Genomic DNA, 21,027 nt, shown 5'->3' with positions numbered 1-21,027 from the left:
TTTCTTTCAACCTCTCTTTAATACATTGAAAGCCTGCAATGAGGTCTCCCTGACCACCAGTTCCCAGCCCAGCTGCAAGGTGCATTTCCAAGGCCCTTGAGTTTCAGAAGTTTTGTAGTTGGGAAGAGGCCTCAAGTTGCACCAGGGGAGGTTCAGGTTGGATATCAGGAAGAGTTACTTCACTGAAGGAGTGACTTAGCATTGGAATGAACTGCTCAGGGAAGTGGTGGAAAACATCCCTAAGGTGTTAAAAAATGGGTAGATACGGTGCTCAGGAATGTGGTTTGGTGGGCAAGATGGTACTTGGTTGAAGGATGGACTTGATGAGCTTGGAGATCCTTTCCAACCTGAATGATTTTACAGTTCTGTCTACAATTATATTATTCTGGTTTGCAGACCCTGAGCAATTTAGCTCTGCACTGCCTTAATCTCCTTCCTCCAAAGTGATGCTTGATCTTCCCTCCTCCTCCTTCCAGTTTAGTCCTCCATCTTCCATGTGGACAAGGTGCAAATTGGGCTGAGTTCATGAGGCAATGCTTTACTCACCAGGCAGGCTCTGCAGAGTGAGTGAAGACATTGCTGTCCCTTCAGCAAGAGCAGCTGTAACTTTCAGCATTTCATGCCCTTTGATCTTTTATTTGAAAGAAAACCACCTTCATTTGCTCTGTGAGCTTGCACGGGTGGGGGACAACTCTTGGCACAGCTTTGGGGTTTTGCACAAGGGTGCAGGACCCCATAGGATTTTGTCCCTGTTGCTGAGGATGTCTGGGCCCAGGAGGGTAGGAGAGGGTGCAGGGGAACAGGAGAGAGTGCAGGATCAGGCCATACTGTAGCCGTGCATCCAAAACTGGCAGCTTGGAAGTACCCACCTTTGTCCCTGGAGCTTTGTCGATATGTTGCTTTTGCAGAGCGCTTCTCCTGTGGCAACCACGGAGCTTTGTTGTGACTTTTTGCTGGAGCTAAGGAGTTTTCTGGAAGAAGATTTTAGGGAAAACCATCTCTGCAGGACTTGGGCTTAATGGGAGGAGCCAGGAGGGTGATGTGCTGGGGGATATTGATAACACTGCCAGACCTCACCACATCCTACCCAGGAGCAGCCTGCTTTCCCATCTCGCTTCACTTGCTCCATGGCTTTTAATTATCCTGGCTGACACTCAGTTGTGTTTCCCCCAGGACCTCTCTGAGTTGTTGATACTCCTGAGGGTTCACTTCTCACCTACATGCAGCAGCTCTGTCCCATCCTGCTGGAAAAGGGACATCCCTGGAGGGACTATTTCAAGGGGCAGTTTCTGCTGTTAAAGTGACAATAGCCATGGCTGGAGAGGATGAGGAGGAGACAACCCAAAGGGTTTCCCTGCATGTCCCCATGAGCTTGGTGGCTGCCTTCAGAAGGGCTTTGGTGACCCCCACACAGGAGAGGGCTGGTGGTGCTACCACCTCCCAGCAGCCTGTTAGGATTTGTGTGACCCTGTCTCCATGGGGTGAAATGTGTTAACCAAATAATGCAGAGTAAGAGCGAGATGGTTTGGGAGGACAACCCCAGGCAGCACAGGGCCTGGATGGTGGAGGAAGCTCAGAGACCCACAAACACCATCTAAACCTGGTGCCATTGAGTTGGAAGAGTTGCCTTTCTCCAGAGCTTGGCTTCTGTGGACAATCCTGACCATAGCTTGATGCCACCAGAGATCTTTCCATGGGACACATCACAGGCAGAGCATGTTCTGTCCTGTGTGGCATCCCCAGCATGTCAGAGAACACTATTTCAACATTGTCTGCAGGTCAAAATCCATGTTTTGGGTAGATTTGAGTCCCCTGGAGCCCCCTTCATCATCAGCCAACTTCCATCAAAGCCGCCGCAGCCTGTCTGGGTTGGGGATTGTGCAAGAGGCACCAGTGACGCAGACAGGGTTCTGGTGGCCTTGGGTCAGGGCTCCTGGTGGCCTGACCAGGTAATGTAGGGACAACTTCCCATCAGAATCCCCCCCATCGAGGGGGGATTTTGCAAATAGCAAAGTTCAGGTCTCGTGGGACAGAGGTTCAGGCTCAAACTGTACCTCAAAGGGGAGATCATGGCAGCTTCTCCCTGCTCTTCCCAGGAGAGTGCTGCTGTTTCTCGTGTTTCCCCCAAAAACACATCATTCTGCACCCCCACCCCCAAACTTTGCCACCTGCCACAACTGTTAAATTCACTCAAAATACTGTGAGAAACCACAAGAAAAAAGCTGGGCAGATGTTCAGCTGCACCAGAGTTTCAGGGTGAGAGAGACACGTGACAGTGGCACTTGTTGGGGGTGACCACCGGGGTGAGTTTGTCCCCAGTGTCTGTTTTGGGGTGAAGATGCTGCTTTGGGATTATTTTCTTTCCAAAGATACTGTTGGACAAGGCTTGAAGCCTGGAAGTGCCCAATCACACACAGAATTGCTTTTTTTCCCTGATTCTTCTGGCCAAAAGAAATCCCTGAAGAATGGAGGGAGCTGGCCCCCAGTATTTGGGGTTCCTGACTTCCCTGTGCATCGGGTGCTGGAGCGTGGGGACCATCCATCCCCAAACAACTGAGCCTTTCACCCCTCCCCAAAAAAACCCTCTAGGGGCACACCCTCTGCAGATTTGGGAGGCAGCCAGCCCCAAGCCTGTTATTACTTTTCCCCATGGAGTTGGCCTCTCTTCCTCCCCCCTCTTTTTTCTTTTTTTTTCCTCCTTTCCCTTCAAATCCAAGCCAGGAAAAACCTCTGACGTCGGCAGCACGACTGCGAGCTCCTCGTGGCTGCTGGGGGAAGGCAGTGGAGGGGATATCCCAGATCATAAAACCAGGATCTCGCTGTGAGCAGGGCCACCGGTGGCTGCCTGTGAGTCGTGCACTGCTGGGGACAGGGTGGGAGGGATGGATGGGGGACTGTGTTCAGCTGGGGGTGTTCCTTTTCCCCACAGTGTGGAAGGTTTAGTGACTTTTTGTGGTTTTTATGATCCTCTGATGGCTGAATATCTTCTGGTACAAGAAGGAATTAAGTTAAAAAACTGTTCATGGAGACCTCAAACTCAAGTTGTTTGGGGGCTGCATGAGAAGGGAAAAGCTGAAATTCCAGCTAAAGGGCTGTTGAAGGGGTGCTTGAAGCATCATGTTTCCTCCAGGGCATTGCCGTGTGAGCACTGGACAGGAGAGGTAGCCCTGACACTGGTGGCATCACAGGAATTCCAGTGTGGGCACAGGGTCCGTGTCCAGGGGTTGTGAATCTGGGTGAGAGGGAAAAACAACTCCCAAAGGACCTTTGTAGACACTTTCCACACTGTGCCTCAGCCTCTCTTCAAAGACAAAAGGTGCAAATACAAGATAAGAAAGGGTTGATCATGTTACCAGTGCCTCCGGTGCATTCCCAGCTTGCACAGTGCTGGGAAGACTTTGCTCTTCTTTTTATCTGGCTGGCTGGCTCACTGCCTCAGTTTCCCCATTCCTCCCTCTTTCCTGGTGTCCTGAGTGCCTCCTGCTTGCAAATGTCCATGCCAACATCATGCTGTCATCTTTTTCTGCTCTCTAAATGCTACCAAACTCCTTAAGTCCAACTGGAGCTGTAAAATCAAGGGCTGCACAGCTCTCTTTGGCAAAATTTTGTGTTAGCCAGTATTTATTGCACACCAAAAAGGATATGGGGAAAGATACATGACCTGGTTTATCTTACAGGTGTGTTTTCATGGGCTGCCAGGAGTCCCCCATTTCTTTCCCTCTACACTTGTGCATTTTGAATCCTCCTTGTTGTGTTTTGCTCAGAAAACATCACATGCAGCAAGAGAAACAACCTAAAAAATAACTCCTTGGAGGAAAAACCCCACGATGCTTCCCTGGCAGATGATGCCAGGCACTGCTTCACTCCTGGCAGCAGGTACCCCACAGCCACCACAGTACCCAGGATGGCTTTTCCAGGACATCCCAACTGCTCTGTCCAGCCCTGGAGCAGGACATGCCGGTGGCTGCTTACACCTCTCCCCACAGATGCCGTCTCCTGCTGGGTGTTTTGTTTCCGTCGCTCTCCTCCTGGACCTTTCCTGTTTCCTTCCGTGCGGATGCAACTGGAGGAAGTCTCAGCACATTGGCTGTGTCCCAGCTGCAGTCACAGGCTGGGGACAGCACTGTGGCTCTCTGTGTCCTGGGACCTGTCCTCCCTGTCAATGATGGCGATGCTGGCAGTGGTGATGCTGCTCGGGCTGGTGGAAGTGGTGGTGCTTGTGGCAGTGCTGCTCATGCTGGTGGAACCCAGTGGTGGCAGTGGTAGTGTTGCTCATAGTGGTGGCAGTGGTGACACTGGTGGCAATGCTTGGAATGGTGGTGCTGCTGCTGGTGCTGCTGATACTGGTGGCACTGGTGGTATTGGTGGCAGTGGTGCTGCTCATGCTGGTGGCAGTGTAGTGATGGCAGTTGTGCTCCTCCTACTGATAGCAGTGGTGACACTGGTGGCAGTAGTGGTGCTCATGGCAGTGGTCATTGTGGTGCTTGTGGTGGCAGTGGTGACAGTGGTGATGCTGCTTATTCTGGTTGCAGTGATGGTGGTGGCAGTGGTGACACTGGCGGGAATGGTGGCAGTGGTGATGCTGGTGGTGCTGCTCAGCTGGTGGCAATGGTGATAGTGGTGGTACTGCTGGTACAGATCTTATGTGTGCAGCTGAGCCTCATATATCTGCTCCCCATGGTCACTCGTGTCAGTGGCAACAGATGTGTGCAGAAACTTCTGCATGGTGATAACTGGAAATACTCAGAAACTTGGATTCAGTTCTCAGGGTGATGGAAGTGCTTGTTGGGAGCAGGAAGAGCAGGACTTCATCAGCCTTAAGGAGAAAGGGTTGGTCAGTGTCTTGATATGTGAGCTGAAAGCAGGAGAGAGGTCGAGAAAGTGTGATACAGCTGGGTGTTTTGTTGGATTTCTCTGAAAATGAACTTTGAACAGGAGATGTGCTCGCTCCGAGATCACTATATTTATATATGGGTGAGATACACATTGTTTGGGTGGGAGCCTTTGTTCTGAGTCCTGCTGCTAAAACTCATGTGGAGCGACACCTTGGCTCTGCAAAGCTTCCTTTTCCTTCTCTTGGGGATGTGCTGTGTTTAGGAAAACCTGACTCCACCATCTGTGTTCCACTAGCCGGGTACCAGCAGCACAGCGTCGGGTCAGGCATCTGCTTGCCTCTCCAACCAAGCTCTTCCATTCACTGGGAGAAGAAGATCTGACCTTTATTTTCCATCAAGTTGCCATGAGGAAGATCAGCCTCATCCTTCTGTTGCAGGCTCAGTCCCTGGACATCTGGGATGAGGCCAAGACATTCGTAATGATCTTGCCACACGGCAAAGGAATATTTCTGAGAGCCCTGTGATCCCCTCAGCTGTGGGGGTGTAAGATAAGAAGATGATGGCTCAGTGGTCCCCATCCCCAAGAGCAGCAACCTTCACTGCTGTCTTGCCACAGTGGTGTGTATTCATACTGGTGTGTATTCATACTGGATCCTCAGTGGGCTCTTGGCTGCAAAATTCTTGTGTAAGAAGCAGAAATTTCCACACTCATGGTGAAAAGAAAATCATAGAATCATTAAAGTTGGAAAAGATCTCTGAGATCAGTTGTTAACACTGCCAGGTCCACCACTAAACCATGTGCCACATCCATGCCTCTTCCAGGGATACCGATTCCACCACTTCCCTGGGCAGTCTGCTCCAATGCCTGAGCACCCTTTTAGTGAAGAAATTTTTCTCATACCCAATCCAAACCTCCCCTTGCACAACTTGAGGCTGTTTCATCTTGTCCTGTTGCTTTGTTACATGGAAGAAGAGACCAACCCCCACCTGGCTACAACCTCCTTTCATCGGGCTTTCCCAAGATGGGTTTGAGCCTGACAGGCCAGCGCTGCACTGCTGAGCATCCTCATCCAGGGCTTGTTCACTGTGTCCTCACATGCTTCCTCTACATCCCCCGGAGCGCTCAAATGAGAAGGATTTATATTCCACTTGGCAGGTTATTAATATTAGCTGAAATTCCCTTTTCCACATTGTTCTGCCACGCTTAATATGGAGATCAGCATCGCAGCCTGAAACGCCGGGGATGATTTGTGATTGAATACCCATCAGGGATTTATGGGCTTCGGGACTGAATTGCTGGGATGTGTGATTGCCAAAATACTTGAAACGCTTCCACTGGAGAGGAGACCTTGTGGGAAAGGAGCACTCGCTGTTCTCGTAGGCAGGCGGTTCCCACTGAGCCTCCGTTACTGGCAGCGAGCACGGCCAAGCCAATAAAAAATTGTCCGGGATCCAGAGCACCGATGGAGCCTGAACTGTGTGTCGGATGATGACAGGGGGCAGCGCAGGCATTGGTGCTGGCAGCAGCTCCCAGCCCCACGGGATTGCTCAGCAGGTGGGATTTAGTCCAGGACATGGGTAAACATGGGCACAGTTCATATTAATGTCCCTGGCAGCTGGTTAAAACGAGGTATGGGGTTGTTTGGAGGGAGAAAAGTAATTTTTTGATAATTTCCCTTGTGCACCTCTGGTGCTGGTATGTCAAATCAGATTGATCATCAGGATCAGATCAAATGGCATTAGGACAAATGGCATTAAACACACTGGAAGCCTGAAGAGCAAAGGCATGAAAAGTAAAAGCAAAATATCCTCAAGTCCTTTGTTTCAGAGAAATTAGGCTTTCAAGGTGATGCTTTGGGGCAATTCCTACTTTGCATCAGCTCTTCCCTTTGAGCAGGCAACTGTGGCTGCCCATCTCTCTCACCTCCCATCCCTTTTTGTGGTTGTGCTGGCCAGCAGATTGGCAGCTGGACATGTAGGAGCCACACGGCCAAAACCAGCCCAGAATTACCCTCCTGAAATAAGAAATTGATTCTTACCCAGCCATGGTGAGATTGTCTTGGGAAGAAGCAGATCCCACAAAGTGATAGGTGGGATCATCATTGAAAAAGTATGGTGAACACTGTGGGGGAAGCAGGTTTCCCAGCCCATCTTGCAGGATCATTGCAAGCTTTGAGCAAAAATTCCAGCTGCTGTGGTCCAGGTGGGGAGGATCAGCTACCCTGGGGGGTTCAGCATCACCTGTGGGCTGAGCTGTTCTGAATCACACCTAAAATGCTGCAGAGAGGCAGCTCCCACCTCACTCCCATGCCTCAGCCAAGCTCCCAGCCTCCATCAGCTGCTAAAATCTGATTTCTCAATGGGGACTGGAAAGTCATCCCCCCTGAATGTCCCACTCAAACCCTGCAGCCCAGGCAGGGTTTGAACTTCACAGAACATCCTTGCAGGACTCTGGGATAGCATTATCCCCTTCTTTATGGGCAAAAAAAAATTAGTCAAGTGTGATGGAGCATTGTTGGTTGTTGGGAAGAGTCCATGATTTTAGCAGCCAAACTGGGCACATTCAGCAGAGCAACTCTGCTTCCTCTGGCACCTCACCTGGCTTTTTTCCTGTTGCTATTTAACTTTTTCATTCCTGGGTGCCACTGGAGAAGCAGGAGGTATTAAACATGTTATAAATCATGCTCAGGCCTGGACAAACCCATTGTCAGTACCCAGGTGCTGTTATGAGCTGGTCAGGGCTCAGCTCATCTCCCTACTCCCACCTTGTCTCATTGCATAAGGGTGAAACAATCCAGAGGGGAAAGTTTCTGGCTGCTGTGAGGAGAGGCAAGGGGGTGCCTGCTGGGCTGGCTCGGGTTACTTATGTGCTTATGGTCTATTTTGAGGCTCTGGCCACCCAGCACTAAGCAGCCGCTGACCTGGGGGAAGGACCAGCTTCAAAACAAGAGTCCAGTGGGGAGCAACCTGGGGAGGCTCTGGCTGGGTTTCTCTCGGCTCTGAGTGGGGCTGGCAGAGCCCTTGCCTCCCCACTGGGCCCATCATCTCATGGATTCGGGTATTTCCACAGTGGGAATTGATTTCTTTTTTAATTCTTCCCACTGCCACCCTTGAAAGCAAAGATGCCATGGGTGGAGGGGCCGGGCTGCATTACTGGGAGCGATGTGCCGGCAGTGTGGCAATGTGGATGAGCAGGCAGGGAGACACATCTATCACTAACCCTGGCAAAACCACACACATGCAACCCCCTCCTTGCCCCCCCCCTTCCCCAAGATAGCTCATTTGCAGGCGGCTTAATTCTCCTAAGAGCATTAGAGGTGCATTTCGTGGACATGAGCCCAGCGCCAGGAGCATGTGGCCGATTAGCGGCAGCAGCAGCTGGTTTCGGGCACAGTGTGCATTTAGGGTGGAGATATTCAACGTGCTTTTTGGGGACACAAAGGTGAGGTCTGCGGGGTCTGGATGGGTGTTGGGGGAGGTCAGCTGGCATGAATTGGGTGCTTAAATCCAGCAGCAGGTGCAGATGTTGGGTGGTATATGAGAGCAAGGCCTTCCCTGCCATGTGCTTTCAGTTCTGCGGGTGAAATGTGAGTTATCCCTTCTGGCTTTCCAGTGCCATTTCAGCTCTCCAGATGATATTTCAGCTTTAGCTTTAAATACCACCTCGCTTTCTAATTTATGGTCTCCTGTGAAGATGAGGATGGTCAGGGATGCTCATAGGGGATGTAGAAAGTGATGGTGCCTTCAGGGGCACCCACACCAGGCAGGGGCTTCCTTGGGGAGGAGGACACTCTCACCACCGCGTTTCCCTTTCTCTCCCCCGCAGCCTCGCTCTGCACTGGGATTTATGGAGGTGCTGAGGAGCAGCTGTGAGCCCCGCAGCCCCCGGCAGCCCGCCCTGTGAAGCAGCCCCCGGCCGCCTCTCCTCGTCCTGCCCAGCACCCCGACCCTCCGACTCAACCATTCAAGGCTCCCGTGCATGGATCGCCCCAGCGAGGCACCGCTGCCGGACGCCGCTGACGCCGCCCCGTAGGCTCCCGGCCCCCCGTGCCACCCCCAAGTACTCCACATACCCCGATGGGGTAACGTGACGGGGGCCACCCTCCCGCCACCACCACCCCCCATATGCAGAGGCCTTTCTAGAGCGCCCGGGAGCGCACGGCACCGGAGGCAGCAGCCGCTCGCCGTCGCACACACGCAGAGGACGCCAACACTACAGCAAAGGGATTTTTTTTTAATTATTATTATTATTATTTCTTTAATATTATATTTTTTTTCCCCATCTGGCTTTTTTTCCCCCTGGGAGGCTTGTGGTGTGTCAAGGAAGCCGGTGCGCTCCCAGGAGTTGGGATTATTTGCACAACGTCTGTATATTGAGTTCTCGATCTTGTTTTATTTTTATTTTTGAACCGCAAAGGGGTTGTTGGGGTTTTGTTTGGGTTTTTGGGTTTTTTTTTTGCCCCTCCACACCACACTTTTCTTGGGTTTTTCCCCTGCCACTGTCAGCACCACCTCACCTTCCCACTGTCCCCACCATGGCCCGGATGAACCGCCCTGCACCCGTGGAGGTCTGCTACAAAAACATGAGGTTCCTCATCACCCACAACCCCACCAATGCCACACTCAGCACCTTCTTGGAGGTAAGGAGGGGAGACTGGAAGGTGGGGACCAGCGTCCAGTTGCATCTTTAGGGGCTAAAAGCTGATGTTGATGAGAGGGCAAGACATCCCCTTTGATACCACAGCACCTGGTGGGCAGTGGGTCCGATCATTGCCAGCTTTTTTGGGATGGGATGTTTTTCAGGACCCCAAGTGTGATGTTTGGGCACGGTAGAGATGGAGCAGAGTTTCGCCATTCCCTTTGCATCCCCTGCCAGATCCACTAGCACATCATGTCACAGGGTTTTGGAGTGATGCACATGGGTGCACACAACCTGCCCTGTTCCTCCCAGCACCTCAATAATGGCTTTTGATCCCAAATATCCCAGCGTATTTCCAATGCCCAGAGTGTGTTGGGTAGTGCTGGAAAGCTTGGTGTTGAAGAGCCAGCACTGGTAGCTGCTGTGTGAGTGCCAATGCCTCAGGGTGACAGGAAGGTGGCTGTGATTTGGGGACCCCATACTCTGCACGCTGCAGAGGGCGATGGGAACCACGCCAGTGAGAAGGGAGAAAAATTCCCCTTTCCTCCAGTCTCTTACACTTTTGGCCAGGCTGCTGAGCGTGTGGGGCTCACGACGGTCTGGTGAGCGCACATGGGGAACAAAGGAGGTGGATCACTGGGGATGATCTCACGGTGCCTGGCGAGGCCGGCACACCGGGCGCATAATCCGGGGGCAATCCTCACACCGGGCAATGAGCCATGCTGGAAGCATCCCAAGTCCCACGCCTGAGCCTGCAGCGTGTTGGAGTGATGATACGGCAGCGAGGTGGAGAAGGAGCCCCTGAGCCATCTGTGAGATGCTGAGCTCGGCTGGTGGGGCATGCTACGACTCCCCCACAGCTGCCTCCATGCATTTCTGCATCAGGAGCGTGACCAGGCACAAATAATTTCTCCTTCAGAGGACTGGCACCCATGTCAGGGATGTTTCTTTGCCTGAGGTATAAAATCCCTGCTGATGAGGCTGTCAGGGCTTAAAAATAAATGGCCCCATTGGTACTCGTGACTCTGAGGAGTTATGAAGATGCTGGTTAAAAATCCTACAAGGCCACGTGGCTTTGGTGTCCTCGGATTTCATGTTTCCTTGTGCCTGGCAGGCTGGATGGACCACGGGTCAAGGGTTCAGAGAAGGGGCACAGCACTGTTTTAGGGTCCATACTGCTCTACATGGTCATAGCAGGGCTTGGATGTTTTGGGGTTAACTGGGGTGCATCTGGCAGGGTCTGTTCAGACCCCTCCTTCTCCTTCCCTCCGCAGGACCTGAAGAAATATGGTGCCACCACAGTCGTGCGAGTGTGTGAAGTGACCTATGACAAGACCCCCCTGGAGAAGGACGGCATCACTGTCATGGTAGGTGGGCAGCAGGATGGGCACTGGGGGGCTGCCCCAACACCACCCTTAAAAATCTCATCCCTTGGGGCTGTTAAACACCCCAGTAGCCCAGCACATCATCACGCTGAGGCAGGAGCAGAGCTGGAAGCCCAGCTGAGCTGAGCTGAGGCTGGTGCTTTAAAAAGAGACGTGCTGCCCACGCAGCCGAAACTGTGACTCACCCGGCTGAGTCGGCAGCTGCCTTCCCTGCCTGTTGCTCAGGATCTGAAGCATCCAGGGATGAGAGCGCCTGATCCCACGGGGAAGATGCGCGTGGTTCCCATTACCCCCGGCGTTATCTTATCTGGGGGGGTGGTGTGAGGGTTTCTTGCTCTTCCAGCAGCTGGCTGGTGCAGCTGGGGGGGATGAAAGGGAGCAGGCAGCAAGCTGGGAAAGGCAGAGCATGCAGCATGGGCTGTATCTTGGCTGATAGGTAATTGGAGATGATGTCAGACGTGATAGCCCTGCCAGGGAGTTCAGCTCCAGCTGGGAGGTGAGGCTCTGCTCATTATTTAGGGAAGGGTTTGGAAATGCCTTGTGTCTCCTGGGGTGGTCCTCTGTGTAGGACCTCTTTATATAGCTCTGTATAATGTATATCCTAGAGAGAGGAGGCTCTATCTTAGATCCTCAGGGATATAGGTGGATAATCCCATGGCTCTGTAGATAGAGATCCTCCAGATGCAGATGTCTCTAGATATAGATGCAATCTGTGTCTCTACTGGATATATCTTGGAAAGATCACTGTATCCTACATATACAGAATCTGTATGTTGGAGATCATATCTGCTCACACACCAAATTCTGCATTTTACCCTATTTCTATCTGGAACCTTCAGTCTGAGTTTCTATATCTATAAACATACCTCTTTACATCTCTTATATCTCTCTTATGTGGAGAGATACATATCTAGGATATGTTTTTTATAGAGAGTTAGAGAAACTATACAAGACATTGTATAGAAACTAAATAGTTTCTATATCAATATTTCTATAACCATATAGAAACTATATAATGTAAATCAAGAGATATCTAAAACCTGGTTTTCTATAGATAGATGTATCTCTGCAGATACAGAAATATCTCTGTAATTATATCAAATCTATATATTTTTGAGATATCATGGTATATATTTTTATTTTATATACACAATTTGGTATATTTTTATCTGTATCCTCATATATTTATCTGTATCCTCATATATATATATTTGGGATATAAATGTATATTGGTGCACAAGTCTGATGAGGAGCAGCTGAGGGTTTTTAGCCTGGAGAAAAGAAGGCTTGGGGAAGATCTTTTCCTCTCTACAACTCCCTTAAAAAAAGTTGTAGCCAGGTGAGGGTTGGTCTCTTCTCACAGGTAACAAGCAACAAGATAGGAGGGAATGACCTTCAGTTGCCCCATGGGAGATTTAGGTTGGATATTAGGAAAAATTTCTTCACTGAAAGGGTTGTCAAGCATTGAAACAGCCTGCCCAGAGAAGTGGTGGAGTCACCATCCCTGGACGGGTTTAAAAGAGCTGTAGATGTGGCACTTGGAGAGATGATTTAGTGGTGGCCTTGCCAGTGCTGGGTTAACAGGTGGACTTGACAATCTTAGACGGCTTTTCCAACCTAAACAATTCTATGCTTCTATATATAGACCATATACAGGTCTGTATATGGAGAAGTGAAGGCTCTGGGGAGACCTTAAAGCCCCTTCCAGTCTCTAAAAGGGCTGCATGAGAGCTGGACTATTTACACAGGCATGTAGTGATAGACCAAGGGGGAATGTCTTGAAACTGCCAGAGGGCAGATTTAGATGAGACATAAGGAAAAAGATTATCATCATGAGAGTGGTGAGGCACTGGCACAGGTTGCCCAGAGAACTTGAGGCTGCCCCATCTCTGGAAGTGTTCATGGCCAAGTTGCAGCAATCTGGGATAGTGGAAGGTGCCCCTGCCATGGCAGAGAGTTGGACTAGATGATATTTGAAGGTGCCTTCCATCCCGAGCCATTCCATCACAGGATGATTCTGTAGGGTGCTGTGTCATCCCTGGTGTGAGCCCCTGACCTGCGCTCATGGCTGCAGGGAGGACGTGGCCTTGCAGGAGGAGATGGCCTTGCAGGACAGGCAGAGGCCAGCCAGGGAGGCTGGCTCAAACACTGCAAATACCCTGAAGCCCAGCGTGCTCCTTTGCTATCAAATCCCAACAGAAATCTCACCACCTGTTCAAACACTGAAGTGAAGCAACTTATTTTGCCATCTCACACCAAGGGTGACTTCAGCACAGCAGCTTAGTGACTCACTCCTCAAAATCTAGGATTAGGGCCCGGTGCCTCGCACCCTTCGGGGCTCACCAAGCCATATCCTCTCCAAGTGATGCTGCCCTTCCTGTCTCTCTCTTCCAGTACTGCACAGCCAGTGCCCACGCTCCTCCTGACAAATCTATTTTGGGAAAGAAATCTCCATTTTGGGACACTTACTCCTCATAACTGAGCCCAGGGCTGAGGGGTATCAAATGCAGAATCCATTTGACCAACTTCCTCACCATGCTCCAGTTTTGAACCCCTGCAACTTGAGGATGAAGCTCAGAAGGAGATGGGATTTTTTTTGTTTTATCCCTTAGTAGCCTTTCCTAAAGGATAATATTTAAATGGCCCCATTTGGAGTGATCTCCCTCCCTTGTTAGTGGGTCCCCAGACCATTCTTTTGGTCTTCCCCTCCATGTGTTGCAGGAAGTTGAATTTCAGCACCACATCTAGCTCTGAGATTTCAACCATCTTCAAGCCACCTTTGCTCAAATCCCCTACAGTGTGCTCCCAAATTCTGAATTAGGAGCTGGCAGGGGGCAGGATAGGAACTGCATCACCCCAAAGCTCAGTGAGGTCATCTGGATGGGGATGGAGCATGGGGTGGCCATCCTGGTCTGCAGAAGCAGGAGGTCATGGGGACCATGTTGCAGATCCTACTGGTGCTCCTGCAGGCTCAACCTGTCCATAGGAGGCAGAAGGACTCCAGACCTAGATTTGTGTGGCTTCAAACCCTGAGCCAAAGCAGCCAGGGAATTCCTGTATGCTGGATGAGGCCACAAAATCGCCTGTATCCCCACAGAGCTATGCTGTGAGCCCAGTTCTGGCACTCTTCTACCTCCCTGCAGCTGAGGCCCCAGACACCACCACCCCAAGTAAAAATCAACCCCTGAAAGGTTTTCCCCAGAAACTTGACAGTGTTTCTCTCTTCCCAACCTTGCAGGATTGGCCATTTGATGATGGAGCACCTCCTCCCAGCAAGATTGTGGAAGATTGGCTCAATTTGCTGAAGACCAAGTTCTGCGAGGACCCCGGTTGCTGCGTGGCCGTGCACTGCGTGGCCGGCCTGGGGCGGTGAGTCCGAACCCAGCACCTCAGCTGCCACTCCTCATGAATGCAGGAGAGAGAAAACCATGCCAGCTCTCCTCTTTCTCTTGCCCAGCACCCCTCTGAGCAGGGTTTTGTCGCAGCTGCCACCTCCCCACCACGGCAGGAGAAGGACAGCCATGCCAGTACTCTCCTTCCTTTTCCCAGTCCCTCTTTGAGCAGGGTTTTGTGAAACCTTAGTGGGAGTAGGTGCTGATGGGGGGGATCTGCTACCTGAGCTTCTCCTTGGACTTCAAATGATGGATATCAGCCTCTGTGACTGGGGAGTGACAGCCACTGCTTTTGCCTTTCAGCGCACCCGTCCTTGTCGCGCTGGCCTTGATTGAGAGTGGGATGAAGTATGAAGATGCCATCCAGTTCATCCGACAGTAAGTGGAGCAGTGTTGTGGTTTTAGGGCAGAAAGTCCCTCTCTGAGGGAATGGAGAGATCTGGCATGTCCCAGGGTTTGGTTTTTTTGGTGACACTGGGGTTGCTTTTCTCTCCTTTGGGGAGTGGGAAAACAAGGTCTTGGTATGGAGCAGCCTGTGCCTTTGCAGGAGGCTGGGGCAGCAGCTGGCAGCATCTCTGAGGGGCTTTTGGCAGTCACCCCACCTCTGCCCCACATGTTTCCTCCCCAGCTCTCCATGTCCTGGGACTCAAAGGGTGGATGAGCAAGGAAAGCTGCTGGGGTCAGTGCCTGTCTCCGTCCCTGGAGGGTTCACCTGGCTTCAGCCTCCAAAATGCCTTTCTGCTCCAGGCAGGGGGGCTCAGCACCCCAACAAGAGTGGTTTGGGGTAGGGGGGATCTCGTGCCACACCTCTGACTGTTCTGGCATTTCTCTGTCCCCACAGGAAGCGCAGAGGAGCCATCAACAGCAAGCAGCTGACATACTTGGAAAAATACCGACCAAAGCAGAGACTCCGATTTAAGGACCCTCATAACCACAAGAACAAATGCTGCATCATGTAACCTCAATGACCTCTTGCCAAAATCCGTGCACAGACCCCCGGGCACTCGCACACATCCCACTCCCTCACCTTCTGGCCCAGCCCTGTGCTCCCCACGCGCCGCCCCTCTGCCAGGGTTGGAGACATGGAGCATCTCCAGTGTGTTCCAGCACTCACAGCACACTCATCTTGCTGGATCCCCAAAAAAGGCTGCTCTCTCGAGCTGCAGCCCCGAGGAGGGAAGGCAGCACTGGCCTTAGACTCCTGGTGTTAGCAGGCAGTGAGCTCGTGTGACCGTTCTTCATCACCATCCTCCTCCCCCCTTTCCCCTCCCATTGCACTGAGAGGTGTGGGCAAAGGGTGCTTGGTTTGGGGTGATGCAGGCAGGGCTCTGCCAGCTGAGAAGGGATGGGGTGCAGAAGGGCCAGAGCAGAAAAACCTTTCCCCACCTCTTCCCCATAAATAAGGGCTGCAGCAGGAGGGATGGAGGTGGGGATGGCACAGTGGCCTCAGGGAGGGGGGGAAGGTGGTGATAGCAGGGAGAGGTGACAGGGGCTCTTAGCTCAGTGACCCTTGTGACCCGGGGAAGAAGGGCTGAGCTAAGACCCCCAGCACCATTCCCTTTCTCCTGGTCCCTCTGTCACCTCACCACCTCCCTGTTGCCTCAGTGCCAGCCAGGATGCTGCAGATGGGGCTCGCTGGGGACTTGCTCCAGTGAAGGCAGAGCCACTGGGAACCTCAGGGGCCACAGCAGGGCTTTGAGGCACTCAGCTTTGCTGGGATGCTGGATCAGCACTGGGTCCCCCAAAGTGTGGGGTGCTCTTATTTATAGCTTCCAAATTCAGTGCCCAGGGTGGTGGGTTCTCTGCTGTCCTGTCCCCACCCCTGAGCTGTGGCACAAACCCCAATTGTGGCTGCAGTGCCCTGGGGACACAGTGTGCCTCTCAAGGCGCATCCATGTTCTCCACCACCACTGGTGGTTGCTGGCCAAGGGGCTGGGCTGCAGCTCTCCTAGGGGATTTTGGGTGTTCCTGGCAAGAGCACATCACCTAATTTTGCACCTGCCTTTTCCATGTCTGTACCGAGGCGCCTGGCACCCCTGGCACACACCCAGGTGGGGTGGGCTCAGAGCTGCCCCTGAGCTGGGACATTAAACATCTCTCAACTTTCTGCCTTTGAACGCTTGCAGCAGCTGGAGCAGTGGGCACGTAGGGGGTGTGGGGGTGGTTTTTTTCTTTTAATGAGGATAACAAGAAATTTGCTAATTAAAGGAAAAAAAATCTTAAAAAATATCCTGTTTGTCTTCTGCACATCCTCTGGCCTTTCTTTCTCCTGTCACTGCCCAGCAGAGCCCAGGAGGTGACCCATGGTGCCCCAGACTGGTACCCAGAACTGTGTCTCAGCTGGCTGCCATCCACTATCACTATCAGGACATACATTTGGCCCAGGGGATGCTCCAGGTGTCCTTTGGGCTCACTGCTGCTCACACCTCAGCTGCAGAGGATCACAGTTGTTGGGATAAGGAGGGCTGATCATCAGTCTCTTGGGATTTAGGCTGAGCAGCTTGAGATGCTCTCAGTGTCCCGTTGGCCCTGAGTTGGGTCTCTCCAAAGGTTTGTGTGCCTTCCAAAATGTAGGTATCCAGAGACATTCGCTTCAGGGCATTCATCTCTTGGGACAGGTGGTGAGGAAAGCTGGTTAGACAACTTCAGTACCTGCAAAAGGCTGGGGCCTGCTTTGTACCACCACATGGGTGAGCAGCGGAGGTGTTTGGAGCTCTTTCCAGCACCACCTGATAGGGGCCAACCCCACGGCAGGGCAGGGAAGGTCATCCTTTGGGATAAGCTGTGGTGCTGAGTGAGGTGGGGACCCTCCACATGTGGCCCTGGAGTTGTTATACCACACACTTGCAGCCTGTCCAGCATTGTGGGACAGCCCTCAGTCCCTTGAGTTTCCGCTCTATCCCAGGCTGTTGGTTCCCATGAATTATGGAGAAGGCAGCAATGGTCAAAGGGTCTGTGTTGACTGGGCTGATAAAAAGGCCTGACCCTGTATTAGAGCACCTTGCTGGGTGGGTCACCATCCCCTTCCTGCTTGGGTCTGTCCTGCTGCTAAAATAGGTGCTGCTTCTTCCCCAGGGATGTAGGAGGTGGCTTGATATCATGGTGATGACAGCCCCAATCCCTGCTAGCCAGGAAACCTCCTGATCCCATGCCCTTCCTTGTGGGAACTGTTGCTTTATGGGCTTGGAGACATTTCTGTCCTGGCAGGATGAGTTTTCCTCACCCATGCTCATGGCAGCATCACCTGGAACATTGCCCAGGGCAAGAGGTCCTGGGATTCAGTCACGATGCCTTTGAGTAGACTCAGGCTGGGGACAGAGGGATTTGATTTCAGCCTCCTTTGGCCACTCTTGAGCATGACTTCACTTAGGCCTCAGCTTGTGGGGCTGGCTTGGGGGGAACATGAAGGGGACAGGCTTCGCTTTATGTAGCATCAACACAATCACCTTAAAATTAGGGAGCTTCTGGCATAAAAGCAGTTCTTGATCAGGCCATGCGGCCAAATCCTGAGGGCATCTGGCTGGCAGAGTGGCATCTTGATCCTCAGTTTATGAGTCACTGAAAAAAAAACAAAACAAAAATGCTGATTTAATTGTCCTAGATATTTTTTCTTTTTTTTCTTTCATGGATATCGCCCCATTAACTCTAAAATGTGCTGCTTCCATGGAAAGGCTACCTTGGCAGCCCAAGAGCTGCTGTTTTGCATGAAGGGCTGAATTCAAAAGTTTCTCTGGGTTGGACTGCCAAATATTTGGGATTTTTTTTATATGGACTTGAGCTCCTTCCTCTGAGGTACCAGCTCCTCGATGTTTCAGCCTAGAGAAGGTTACAGAAGCAAGAGGCTGGGGAAATTGAGGGGTCTTCCAAGGGGGATTTGGCTTAGAAATCTCAAAGAAGAGCTCAAAAGTCTTGAGACAGGTAAGGGGGAAGGTTGAAGCTCAGTAGACAACACCAGAGCGAGGCCTAAGCAGCCAAGGGCTCATGGTTTGGGCTGGTCTTGGGTTCTCTCCTTGTACACTAATCACTAATTGTACAAATGCCAAGATGCTGAAAGGAGAGCCTTAAAAATCTGATGTATTTGCCAATGCCATCACTGCTCCAGTTGTTTCTGTGAGTCCTGGCAGATGTCACAGGGAACAGACACCCCCATGGCTTTGGCTACAAACCAGGCACCTCATCCTGCCCTTTTCTTCCAAAGCAAAGGCTCAAACTGGGTTTTAATAATTTCTCACCCCTATCCACCCCCTCACCCTCCATGATAAGCCACCACAATTTGCAGGGACAAGGCTCCAAATTGGTGCAAGAACTTTGGAGACCCAAGGGGTGGCAAAGCAGAGGTGCCCCACCCATCAAACCAAGAGCCTGTAACCTTTACCCAGGAGTCAGTCACGTCTGAGCCTCGTGTGAGGGAATAAATCTGAGCAGGAACCTGTAGCTGTGTCCTCTTACCAGCAGCACACAGCACACCTAGGCCCTCAGATATCCCTTCTGTTGTTTGTTTGCCAGTCGGAGCACATGGAGGGGTGGGATGGTGGGAAGGCAGGAAATGTGGCCATCACAAATGTCCAGCTCTTAATTTAAGAAAGTTCTGGTGACACACATTTAAAGACATAGCATTTGTAAATTTTTATTATGAGTCTTGCAGTAAGGCTGACATTGTGGTGCTTGGGCTGGGAGCTTCAGAGGTTTATGGAGAACAGATTTCCCGAGAAAGCAGAGTCTGGCTTTACCCACAATAGAACGAGTAGTTTCCTTTTTTATTTTTTTCATTGGGTTTGTTTGGTTTTTATTAGTCCCAGTGGGAAAGCGCACAGGGAGATTCGTGACTTCCATGCAGTTTCCAAGGTCTTGTATCTTATTTGCTGCCAGCACGCTGGGTAGGTGCAGCTTGGCGGGTGGGTTTGGATGGGATTCTGTCTGGTGGGAGACAAATGTGGCTGGTTTCTTGGCACAGAGGGGGAGTCCTGGGCCGGCCTCTTGCAGACATTCCCGGGGAGGGGGCGTTCCGCTGCTTCCCTTCAGACTATGATCTCCCAATGAACTCTCCACTTCCCTGCTGTTCCTTTCTGTGCAACAAAGAACTGCATATTTTCCTTTTTAACCCCCTGGGCAACCATAGTAGTGTGTAGATTAAGCCCAGATGACTTTTTTTTTTTTTTTGGTTATTTTTTGTTTGGTTTTTTTTGTTTGTTTTGGGGATTTTTGGTTTTTGTTTTTTTTTTTTTGGTCTGAGCCATAGCTAAATTATTGTACCCAATGCTTTTTGTATCAGATGGCATCACTTTGAATATGCAGATGAGGTATAGGATCTTGACACTTTATAACCTTTTTAAAAAGAAATTTGTCTGTTTACTTAATGTCTTGTGTAAAAAGGAAAAAAAAATGTATGCCTTCGGTAATCACTTTTTTTTTTTTGTTTTTTGAGTTTTATGAAATTACAGTGGTTACACTCCAGCAGCGAAATAAAAAGCGTTCACTGTTTTGTACATCCCTGTGTGCCTGGTGCTGCTAATGGGAATTATCAGGATGTGGGAGGCAAAGGCAGAGCTGAACTCTGGCCAAGGGTGGAAGTGTATGGGGGAGTTTGTTCTGGCTAGAGAAGAGAGGGCTTCAGGAAGAGCTTAGAGCACCTTCCAGTGCTACAAGAGAACTGGAGAGAGAATTTGCAAGGCCTTGAAGTGACAGGACAACAGGGAATGGCTTCAGACTGAAAGAGGGTGGGTTTAGATTAGGTACAAAGAAGAAATTCTTGCCTGTGAGGGTGATGAGGCCTTGGCACAAGTTGCCCAGAGAAGCTGTGGCTGCCCCATCCCTGGAAGTGTTTAAGGCCAGCTTGGATGGGGCTTGGAACAGCCTGATCTTGGGGAAGGTTTCCCTGGCCATGGTGGGGCATTTGGAACTCTATGATCTGGAAGGTCTCTTCCAACCCAAACCATTCCATGATTTTATATCCAATAAAGCCTAACCTTGATTGGACACCCTGAAATACACCCAGAGAACACGCTACACACACCTCACCGGATCTCATGAAATCAGTTGGGTTTTTAACTCTGCTCCCCATGACCAAGGGAGACAAAGACCAGAGTCTTCATGGAGGCTGAGGAAGTGGAGCTTGCACAAACAGGCTGGTAAGCAAGGAAAGCTGACACAAAATTGTGTGAGCTCCCAAGTAATTACATGGGGTTGCATGGAAGAGTGGGGAGGAAACTCCCTTTGTGCTGCTGTAGGCTCAGGAAGGCTTTTAAGCCAGATGCCAGCTGGGAAGACGGTAGAAGTGAAGCAGGGTGGCGTGGCCAGAGGTGTCCTTGGATTCCCCCAGCACTTCCCAAGTGCTTGGCACGGCAGATCCTTATCTCCTGCAGGCTTTGAACCGCAGCTGCAAGGGGCACTGCCTCCTCCTTGTGCAAGAAGCAACTGGGCCTTCAATCAGCCTAATTGCTGCCTCTCTTCTCAAGCAGGAGGGCCAGGGGACTGCTGAACACGATGTGTGTGCTGGAGAAACACCCACCCGCACTCCTGTCTGTACATGCTGTCTCCTACCTGCTGCATTCCTCCTTGCTCTCCGTCACCCAAAAACGTGCACCCCTTTGCAGGCCAGATCCCAACTCTCCATGTTAGGCTGCTGCCACTCCGTGCACAAGTCCCTGCCCTCCCTAGGAGGAGTACTGTGAAAGTTCATTAAATTGGGGGGTTCTGGGAAAGGCTAAGTTGGCCACTCACAGGGATCGGCCCAGACAAGCTGTGGCTGCCCCGTCCCTGGAAGTGCTCAGGGCCAG

General features: G+C 51.3%; 1 protein-coding gene across 2 annotated transcripts in view; it reads left to right on the top strand.

Annotated features, from left to right (window-relative positions):
• PTP4A3 (protein tyrosine phosphatase 4A3) overlaps positions 1-19,737 on the top strand; it is a 42,277-nt gene extending 22,540 nt beyond the window's left edge. Inside the window, exons 1-6 of one of the 2 annotated variants that reach the window (XM_053986201.1) lie at positions 2,781-2,847; positions 8,662-9,475; positions 10,749-10,841; positions 14,098-14,228; positions 14,555-14,629; positions 15,093-19,737. In XM_053986201.1, the coding sequence (XP_053842176.1) occupies positions 9,371-9,475; positions 10,749-10,841; positions 14,098-14,228; positions 14,555-14,629; positions 15,093-15,210 (522 nt within the window). In that variant the 5' untranslated portion in view covers positions 2,781-2,847; positions 8,662-9,370 and the 3' untranslated portion in view covers positions 15,211-19,737. Of the gene's footprint in view, positions 1-2,780; positions 2,848-8,661; positions 9,476-10,748; positions 10,842-14,097; positions 14,229-14,554; positions 14,630-15,092 lie in introns of those variants that run through there. The other variant, XM_053986193.1, reaches the window with a different exon arrangement.
• Positions 19,738-21,027: the final 1,290 nt, after the last annotated feature.

This window comes from Vidua macroura, chromosome 1 (genome assembly GCF_024509145.1).
Source record: "Vidua macroura isolate BioBank_ID:100142 chromosome 1, ASM2450914v1, whole genome shotgun sequence".
Taxonomy (NCBI): Eukaryota; Metazoa; Chordata; class Aves; order Passeriformes; family Viduidae; genus Vidua; species Vidua macroura.
This window is presented reverse-complemented; position numbering and strand designations above follow the sequence as displayed.